Source organism: Peromyscus californicus, unplaced genomic scaffold (genome assembly GCF_007827085.1).
Source record: "Peromyscus californicus insignis strain IS unplaced genomic scaffold, ASM782708v3 Scaffold_96__1_contigs__length_156587, whole genome shotgun sequence".
NCBI lineage: Eukaryota > Metazoa > Chordata > Mammalia > Rodentia > Cricetidae > Peromyscus > Peromyscus californicus.
The window spans coordinates 51418-62187 of NW_026294613.1; the positions used below are offsets into that span (position 1 = coordinate 51418).

Sequence of the window (10770 nt, forward strand, 5' to 3'; positions counted from 1 at the left end):
AAGGGGGATGATCTCCCAGCAGGATATAGCAATCCTGCTCCTCTCTTGGAGAGCTGCTACAGCTGAGCTTTGCTCTGCATCCACTTAAGGGGGCTTCCTAGCAGAGCTCTGCTTCTCTAGCCTAATATGATGCTTCTTTTACTTCACAATGCAAAAGGGGAAACCATTGCATAAAGGTAGCAATCTCCTCCAGCTCTAGAGAAAAGTGTTAATTTTTCAGCTCACTCTTGCTGTGTCCACTGAGAGACATCTCAGCAAAGATCTTCTGTTCAGCTCCTCCTTGCTCTGCTCTTTCAGCTCTCCCTTGTTTGGCCTCTGAGGGACATCTCAGCAAGGATCTTCTCTATGCCAGTGAATGAATATCTTCACACCCAAATCTCTTTTGAGAAAGAGATTTATTTGGGAAGGAGGTGTCCAGGAGAGTGGCTGCCTCTACCAGGGTGGAGAGAACAGCCATTTTTTTCTAACTGACCAGGCAGGGTGGTTTACATAGGAAGTCTTGGGGGTGCAGTCAATGAGGGGTTGACTTGGGGCCCAAGGTTCTACTGTCTTGCTCTGTGATTGGTTGGTTTTACAACTCAGTTGACCAGGGGCAGAGATGGCTCTTATCTAAACTGAGCCAAACTGTTTCTTTCTTCCCTGATCTGATCCACCTTTCCCTAGTTCTGGGCTCATGGTCAGGGTTGCTTTATTTAGCCACCCTCTTTTCTCTATATTCCCCCCTGTTTTCTTTAGCAATAAATAAGCAGCTGGGGATTGGAAAGGGTAATAAGCAGCTGGAGGTTGGAAAGGGGGCAAAGTTATCATTAGACTGCTTCCTGCTGAATTGTGGCATCAAGGTTCTTGGTACAATCTTGATCTTCCTCCTCAAGATGTAACCAGGTTCTGCAGATGTCTGGCTTTGTTGACAGCGGCTGGCAAACCCGTAATATTAATATGTTCAGAGTTTGGTCACAAATATTTTGGATCTGTTGTTGAATAAATCTAGTCAAGAAGTTTGTGAGGGAGGGTGCAAATAGTAGGACCAGGAAAATGAAGAAAAGATGGGATGAGAAAGGTAGCTTCCATTTCCATATCTGACTATTAGTGCTCTACTGTCTAGGGGCATCAAGCTATTTCTGAGTTGAAGATCCATTTGGAGTTGTTGGGTCTTATCTTTCACTAGCCCTGATTGATTGATATAAAAGCAACATTCTTCCCCAAGAAACAGACAAAGACCACTTCTTTCTGCTGTTAAGAAACCCAATCCTCTCTGATTTTTAATACTACAGTGGCCAGTGAGTCTATTTGTTCCTGAAGAGTAAGGATGGTCTGAGCTACTTGTTGCAAATCCTGGATGAATTGTGAGAAAGGCTGATTGTAAATAGCTAGAGAAGTAATCAGTTCTGCTATTCCAGTGGCTATACATGCAGTTATGCCCAGGACTGCTAGGAAGGGTATTATTTGGATGGCTCATTTGTCATGCCTTGCTGCTATGAACTTAGTGGTGGTAATTGCCAAGGGTTCTTCACCAGGTACCACCCCTAATTTAGGAAAGAGTAATACCAGGGCAAAGTCCCAGACCACCTAGCAGGTAAACAGTGATAAACCAGAGTACCACAGAGAATAGAAACATTATGAATGTTTGGACATAGTGGCTGGGTGTTAGTACCAAGGGTAATGGTATTATTGCAGTCTGCACAATGCAGAGTACCCATGAAGTGTACTCCTGAGGAGTTAAAGCAGTCTGTAATGCCAAAGAGAATGTGAGAGACATAAGGGGTAATGGTGACATTTGGCTTGGAGTAATTAATAAATGGTAAGGTGGGAGAATCTAATAGGACAATGGGTGAGGCCACAAATGATGGATGAGCATTTGACTCTGGAAGGACACATAACCTGCATTCTCCAAAACTGTCAGCCTGAGCATCATTCAATAGCTGATATGTGGTAGTTAGGGTCTGAAACAAGAGATGGTGTGACAAGGAGGTGTGATCAAAAAGAGAGGGTGACATTGAGAATGTAAGAGCCTTTGAGGATCTTGTACCACTTCTACTCTATCCATTCCTAGGGACTGAGAGAGTGGAATGTGTGCCCTCTATTATTTGAGCATATCTGGTGGGGAGATTTGATAGATGCTGTAGTAAAGTTTCCCAATGACACTCATTTTTCAATTGGAATGCCATGGGTCCTTAATCAGAAAGTAAAAGATTCTCCATTTTTTTATAACAGGCAGAGTTGTTTCCTGCATATGCATTATGTTTCCAGCAGTCTCCAGACCCTACGGTTAGTGGTCTATTTGAACAGCTGGGTATATGTCTACTAAACCTTAAATCTCCAAATGTAGAGTTTAATGTCAATATGAGTGAGTGGGAAGAATTAGAAGGAGAAGAAGTAGGGCATGGCCTGATAGAATAGGGCATGAGCCTTGACAAGTTGATGAGGTCTCATTATTCTGAGACCAGGAGCAGGCTGGTGGTCTGTATATAGTTTTGGGGGTTGTCTCTTTGCTAATTGACATGGATGGGTTAGAACTATCAATTCAGCCTGCTGATTTGTGGTATGGGCTGGAAGAACTTGTGTTTTGACCACTATGGTATCTGAGACAATTGCATATCCTACTCCATGTACTCTTTGTATATGAAGGTACTGCCATCTGTATACCATGTATAAGTGGCCAGAGGTAGTGCTCTTTCCTGAATATGTATCAGATAGTGTAGTAACTCTTTTAGAATCTCAATGCATGAGTGTGATGGCAAGTATTCCAGGACTGGTTGGGAGAGAAGGTTTGAGATGTTAAGAGGTGGACAAGGTTGAAAAGTCATTGTTGTGTTCTCTACCAAAGCCACCTGAAGGGAGAGAACTTGAGAGGGAGGTAATATTTGAAGGAAGTTATATGTTAAAAAGTATGACAGTTGGTGAGGAGGAAGGACAGTAATGGATGACCCAAAGGTTGACTTCATAAGAGGTGCTTTCCATCTGGGGTCTCAGGATCCAGGTTGGTACAATTTGAGAGGGCCTACTCTTTCAGCTCTCCATTGTTTTGTCCACTGGGGGATATCTCAGCAAGGATCTTCTCTATGCCAGTGAATGAAGATCTTCACAACCAAAACTCTTTGGAGAAAGAGATTTATTTGGCAAGGAAGAGTCCAGAAGAGCAGCTTCCTCTACCAGGGTGGAGAGTACAGACTTTTTTCCTAACTGACCAGGCAGGGTAGTTTACACAGGATGTCTTGGAGTCAATGAGGGGTTGACTTGGGGACCAGGGTTCTACTGTACTGCTATGTGATTGGTTGGTTTCACAACTCAGTTGGCCAGGGGCAGAGATGGCTCTGATCTGACTGAGCCAAACTGTGTTTCTTTCTGTCCTGATGTGATCCATCTTTCCCTAGTTCTGGGATCCAGATTCAGGGTGGGTTTCTTTAGCCAGCCACTTCTCCCTACCGAGAATTCTCCAAAGTGGAATATCACATGTCCTAGAAGTTTTAAAGAAATGTTCAATATCCTTAGTCATCAGGAAAATGTAAATCAAAACTTCACTGAGGTTACATTTTATATCTGTCAGAATATTGAAGATCAGTAACACAACTGATAGTTCACCCTCATGAGGATGCAAAGCAAGTGGAACACTCCTCCATTGTGGATGGGAGTGGACACTTATACAGCCAACCTGGAAATCAGTGTAGTTATTCTTCATGAAGATGAGAATCATTCTACCACAAGATCCAGATATGCCACTCTTATGAATATACCTAAAGAATGCTTCATCCTATCAAAAGGACATTTTCTCAACCATGTCCATTGCTGCTCTATTCTCATTTGCCAGAAAATGTAAACAACATATATGTCTCCAAATGAAAAATTGATAAAGAAAATGTATGGTACATTTCTACAATAAAGTATTACTCAGCAGTTAAAAAATGACACCATGAAATTGGGAGACAAATGGGATGAACTAGAAAAAATTACTCTAGGTAAGATAATGAAGACCCAAAACATAAATATGGTCAATACTCACTTATATGTGGATATTATTTGCTAAATACATGATAACACAGCTACAGACTGTAGATTCAGAGAGATTAGGTATAGAAGACATGACGGAGAGCATGTGGATTGCAGTGAGGGTGGAGAAATAGAATACAAATTATGGGTGGACTGGGAATGGGAGGGTGAAAAATGTGGAAGAAGGCAGTAAAGTACTTTAACTGTGGTATACCTGGTCATGAGAAAAAATTACTCTCAGGGTGCTCCTAGAAACAATGCTTCTTATAGAAATATCCCAAACAGGAGACCTCAACCTCCTGGATTATGCAGAAGATGTGGCAAAGGCTGACACAAGACCAATGAATGCAGATCGACAAGAGATACACATGGCAACCCTTTACCATTGGAAAACACCTCAGAGGGCCTCTTCCAGGCGCCCAGATTGAATGTGGTACAGTCATTTTCAGTCATTGTGGAGGAAATTCCTCCAAAGGACAATAAGATAATCAAGTACCTATTGTAAAGCACAGTAATGCACTGGATGATAGAACAGCTCTGATTGATAGATCAAAAACTCCAAACAACATGATAAAACAAATATTTTGGAAGACCTCCATAAAACAACAAAGACCAAAGCTTTGAGTATGAATTGATCACAATATTCTAGAAGGCTTTGAGGACACAGGTGCAGATCTCACTATAACTACACCAAAATCATGGCATCCGAATTGTCCTCTTCAAGTGGCAGATGTCCAATGTCTAGGGATTGGAACCCCATCTCGGGTAAAACAAAGCACAAGATATGTTGAATGCATAGGGCCAGAATGACAATAGGGAAGCCTGAAGCTGTATGTGACTAATGTAGCAGTGAATCTTTGCAGCAGACATCTGTTTCAGCAATGGAATACCTAGATCAACATTTCTCCAATCTCAGAAGTGGAATATAGACCAATTTATGTTTATTGGAATAATATTATGATATACAATAAATATAGCCTCCAACCATTCAGGCTGTACACAGAGCACAACCACCATTAAACCATATACCTCTCAGAGGTACCATTGGCACTGCTTTTGAAATAGCTAGCTGGTAAACCTCTCTGGGTTGGACCATACCCTATGACACAGGACAAACTACAAGCCTTAGAACAGCTTGTTCAGGAGCAGTTAACTGCTCAACATATTTAAGAATCTACCAGCCCTTCAAATTCTCCTGTATTTGTGATTAAAAAGAAATCTGTTCAATGGAGAATGGTGATGGATCTGAGAACCATCAATAATGTCATTCAGTCAATGGAATCTGTACAGCCTGGAACACCTTTGCTTTCTCTGTTATCTAAAAGATGACCTATTATAGTTAGTGACTTAAAAAACTGTTTTTTAACACTACCTCTACAAGAAAAGCACAGGGAAATATCTGCCTTCACAGTACCTACTTATAGTAATTCTCAGCCAGTTAAGAGATATCGGTTGAAGTTCTTCCCCCAGGGAAGGTTAAATTGCCTTACCCTGGGCAATATTTCATGTAAAAAAATGCTGGAAATACTTTGTGTACAATTTTCACAATCTATAACTATTATATAGATTATATAATATTATATATATATATATATATATATATATATATATATATATATATATATATATATAATTAGCTGATCCAAAGTCAGGTAAGTAAGAAAGCATGTATGAAGAAGTCACAAAAGTACATTTCTAACTCTATTTAAGATATTTTGTGCATTGTCACAATTTTGAGGTCATTGTCCATATATGGTATATCTGTTTACAGATTACTTATATGGATTATATGAAGCCTGAGGCCTTAAGTTATTTAGGGAGATAAGATTTACAGATTAATAGTCACCCATGCTTGTCATATCTATACTTAGGTTAGGTAAGTTTTCCAGATTTACAGGAATTCAGGTCAGATGGACAGGTAGTCTTCAAGTGTTTCATAGACCTACAGACTATAGCATTTATAGTTTTATAATTTATAATTCTGTTGATGAGAGACACAATAGCTCCTCGCATCACTGATCTACTCCTGAGAGAATGTTGGGGTTCTAAGACACTCCTTCTGTAAGTTTGTATTCTTCTTGGCACAAAATGGCTTGCTGGGCAAAGACTGCCCTTGCCTCAACTGCTGACAGTATGCATACTGTCCTTTTTGGATGAGTGGGACACAAGGAAAAGAGACTACTGAACCTTGTCAAAACAAGGTAAGATGGTTTTCCAAAATTCCTGCTTCTAAAAATTGTCTGTCAGATATTCTAGGACTGTAGTCAGAATGGATGCCACAGTGATGCTGCCAATTTTTAGGTGACTGTCCATATTGCCAGCTGTCTCTGTCTATTCTCACAATTTTTTGGTAATTGGTTGCTTGCAATTTGTGTTTTCTCGGGTACTAATATCTCCCTTCTTAGATCTTTGATGGGATTGAAGATTAGATACTTACAGTTATAATCCCCTTATATCTTAGCTAAGAAAACCTTAGATACTAAAATTAGGATATTCAGGCTAGGACAGCTATTGGAATCACTTTGACAATTGGTCATTTACCTATGATCCACACATGTAGCATGTGTTTCTTGTTTGATTTTGTTTTTGTCAGTTGTAGTTCCATTTTTCTTTATGTGATTTACCCTTTGTATTTCCTGGATAACATTTGATAATCATTCTTACTGTATATAGTTTGCATTAGGTTTAGAACCTTCTTATTGAGACAAAAAAAGAGGAAATATAAGGGTATTTGCTTTGCTTATAACCTGGGGCTATGGAGCCCAAAGAAGCCAGTGCTTCTTAACATTGTATGTGATCTCTTAAAAGGAGGATAAAAATAAAATAAATGGATAAAAGGGAGAAGAACTTCATGATCCCTCTTTCCTCTCCTTTTAAGAGGTCACATACAATCGCAAGAAGCACTTTATATGGCCCAAAATAAGCTATGTGGCCCAAAGTAAGCAAATACCACTACAAACTGGAGGCAAAACAGTAGGGGAGATTGGGTTGAGGGAGGGAGTGTGGGCAGAGACATGTAGCATTTAGGGCATTTAAGGAGTGACAAGGAAATCCAGTGCACTGAAATTTTCCTTAAATATGTAAAAGTGATCCTAATGATGTCTCCTAATCATGAGGGAGATGGCATTCCAACTGGCAACCCCACTCACCAAATAATGCTTCCAGGACTAGAACTGGGTTACATACAATTTTGTTGTTGGTCAATGAGGTACCATGGAAAACCCAAACACCACAAACTCTTTGGAAGATAACAGTATACTCCTGCAAATGGATAGCAAGTCCTCATTGCTAAAGATGACATCCATACAATGCATTGAGTATGCAGAGGTTAAGCTGCTGCCTCCATACAACCTTTGCACAAACATTCTAGTATCTTTGGCATGGGAAGGTACTCTGAAGGCTATGAAAGAGAAACTTAAAAAATATTTCACCCCAAAGTGATCACATACTTGGACACAAAGCTAGTCTCAACAAATACAAGAACATTGAAATAACACCCTCCTATCAGACCCTCATGGAATAAAAGTATATTTCAGCAACAACCAAAAGATGACAATTCATGTGGAAGAAGCACTATTTTAAATGACTCCTGGATCAAGACAGACCTAAAGAAATAAATTAAAGACTTTCTGTAGTTCAGGGAAAATGAATATACAATATACTAAAACTTATGAGACACCATGAAAGTGATGCCAGCACTAAGGGTGTGTATGAAAATAATTAGATACCACACTAACTACTTCACAGCACACCTGACAGCTCTAGAAAACAGGCAAGCACACAGAAGAGAAGTTGATGACAGGAAATCAACAGAGGGCTGAAATTGAATAGATTTTTGCATTTGGACTGGGAATGGGTGGAGATGTTAACAGGAGGGATCAGGTGTGGGACACATGGAGGAAGGGAGAGAGTACAGAAAAGACAAGTGCAAGTTGGATGGCTCAGAAATGTAGAGTAAAACCAAACATGACTGACAGGAAGAAAGAAAAATAAGGAAAGGAAGAACAAAAGAAGAAAAAAAGAAAGGAAGGAGGGAAGGAAGGAAAGACAGAAAGAAGTCAATGAAATGATTTCTAATGTTACTCTACTATACCCATAAAACAGTGTAGTCTGATCATCATCAGAAAGACTACCTTGAGCACCTAATGGGATAAGCTGCAGAGACCCACACCTGAAAAACAGGAAGAGTTAGGGAACCCTGCAAAAGAAGGGGAGGAAGGATGGAGGCCCAGAGTGGTCAAGGACCCCAGGAGAATACAGTTCATGGAATCAACAAAGGGCTCCTACAGGCTCACAGAGACAGATGTGACAACCAGAGTCTGCAGGCTCTGTGTTTGGTACTCTGCATATGTTATGATTGTTTAGCTTTCAGTTTTTGTGGGACGTTGAACAGTGGGAGTCAGGATATTTCTGACTCTATTGCCTTCTTGGGACCATTTTCCTTTTACTAATTTGCCTTGTCCTCTTTGATACGAGTGTTTGTGTCTCATCTTAAGTTATGCTGAATCCAATAAGCATGTATGATAATTAAGAGTTCATCAAATGTTTTGTTTCCATTGGTAGAGATAGAAAGGTTTTCTATGTTTATTGTTATACACTATTTATATGTAAAAAAATTATGTGAAAGACCATAAAAACTATATGATGTGTATTTAAATTTGGTTCAATACATTTTGCAATAAAGGATCAGCCATGTGAATAACTTTATTAAAGTGTCATTAATGAGAATTTTCATTATGAGGTAGAATATCAAAGAGGAGATGACAGAAATGCCAACACTGTTGACCTGAAACTGAAAAACAGTAATGGGAAGCAACCACCATGATGAAAGTGTGCCCAGGACAATAGGGCTAAGAGTTGCAATATTCTTGAAAATTACTACAAAAAAAGCACAAAGAACCTCAGTACATGGATAAAAAAGACCCAGGCACATTATATAGCAGCAAAGTTGAGCAATTTCAATACTATGTCCCCATTATGTCTGTTCTGCATCTAACAATGTTAACATCTAACACATAGGATCAGAAAACCTCATTGACAAATTGCATCTCCTTTTCCAGTAAGAATATTTTAGTTCTCCAATAATTATCTTCATGTTGCATTTACTAATTAATTCAAAGGACTATCGATCACCTATCTGATATTAATCACGCCCCAAATCTGTGATTGGGCACAAGTGAAGCAAAATAAAATTGGGTTGGCATAGAATCTGACAGCTCATAGTTTTATTTTATCCATTGTCATTTTCAGCTGAAGAACATCAGGGACTGGTATAGAGATGATTTTTAAAGTGATGTCTATGTCTACTCACACATATCTATGTAATACTTGACCTGCCATCTTATATACTAGTCACACACCTCTATTTCCATGTGTGAACTTCTGCACTCTGGTTAGAGACCAAAATTAACAAACCTCTTTATGAAGGGTTTGGTTACAATTACTGATGGAGGAATTCTTGGCACACACTTGAAGAGATACTGTAACACAGCCTCTTCACACGGAACTCATGCCAGTGGTTTGTATTTGTGTTTTCATGTCCTATTCTGAGACCCTGGGCCATGACAGCTTTCACAATCAGGAGAAACATGAGGAGACAAGAAAGAGAAACCCGTTTCTCTCACCTTCCATATTAGTGAATTGGAATCTAATCTAAGAAAACCACAGTACAATAAAATGCATGAAAAATACCAAAATAACGATCAATAAAGGAGAAAATTTTCTGTGGTTCAAGCATGACAGAGGGAATCACAGAACAGAACTTCCTGAGTTCCTTACACACACTTCTAACTTATGACATTGATGCTGGAAATGAAGAAGTGAATGGCTTACATAAAATCCGTCATATTATTATACAAATCTTCCTCGGGTGGTTCTGGAGACAGGTAAAGTAAAAACTGACAGGCATTCCTCAGACCTCCGCCATCCTCTTCATCATGCTTTATTCTCCAAAAACAGCTGGTTTCTGTCCAACTGTACAAGATGAGAGAAAATTTGAGGAGAAAGAGGGAAATCAGGAGAGCACACAGCTTCTCCATGACTCCCAGGATCTAAGACTGAGCAGAAGTGAAACCCTTTTCTCCTGCAGACCAACATGACACATGCCTTTAAGTCTAAGTGCCTGTTTTCTTCCTCTAGCCACATGGGGATCATGTGTGTAGATCGCGGTTCCCATATGCCCATTTGTGTCATGATTCCTGGATGCATCTGGAAATTTCTGGCCTAAGGATCTGCACCTGAGGTCTGCCACCTTTCATCAACACTGGTAGGAAAACATGTTGTGAGAATCACAGTCTGCAGCCACGGGTGCCATGATGTCATTTATGCGCAGAGTGTCAACACCCCAGGGACACTCTCCTGTTGAGCAGCTGCGGCCCCTGTCCTGTTTCAACACCCATGTGCATAAACACCACTGGAGATCATTCCAGTGGGTTTCCTCAGCTTTTCTGTATTAGTGAGAGGTGAGAGGGTCATCAAGTGCCTGTGTCATTCAGAGCTTGAGCTGAATCATGAGACATGTACTTTTTTGTCTGTGATAGGGAAGGGCAGTACCACATACAACATTCAACCTTGAATGTTGTTCATGCTGTAGTTTGTGTGCAAATGTGTGCTAGTCACACATGCAGAATCTCCTGAAAAACCTGTTTCCTGCCCTCTGGAGAACCTGTCATCAGGCCAGATTGTCTGGTATTGACCAGAAAATTAATGAATAATTGTGATTCAACACCCAATCAGTCATTCAAATATTCTTACCAATGCAGACATTCACAATCTAACCAAGTTCTA

At 39.9% G+C, this 10770-nt stretch overlaps 1 protein-coding gene across 3 annotated transcripts in view; it reads right to left on the reverse strand.

Annotated features, from left to right (window-relative positions):
* The window catches only part of LOC128105039 (vomeronasal type-2 receptor 116-like), a 29109-nt gene extending 19087 nt beyond the window's left edge, over positions 1-10022 (reverse strand). For all 3 annotated transcript variants that reach the window (XM_052729857.1, XM_052729858.1, XM_052729859.1), the window contains exon 1: positions 9817-10022. In XM_052729857.1, the coding sequence (XP_052585817.1) occupies positions 9817-10022 (206 nt within the window). The remainder of the gene's footprint in view (positions 1-9816) is intronic.
* Positions 10023-10770: the final 748 nt, after the last annotated feature.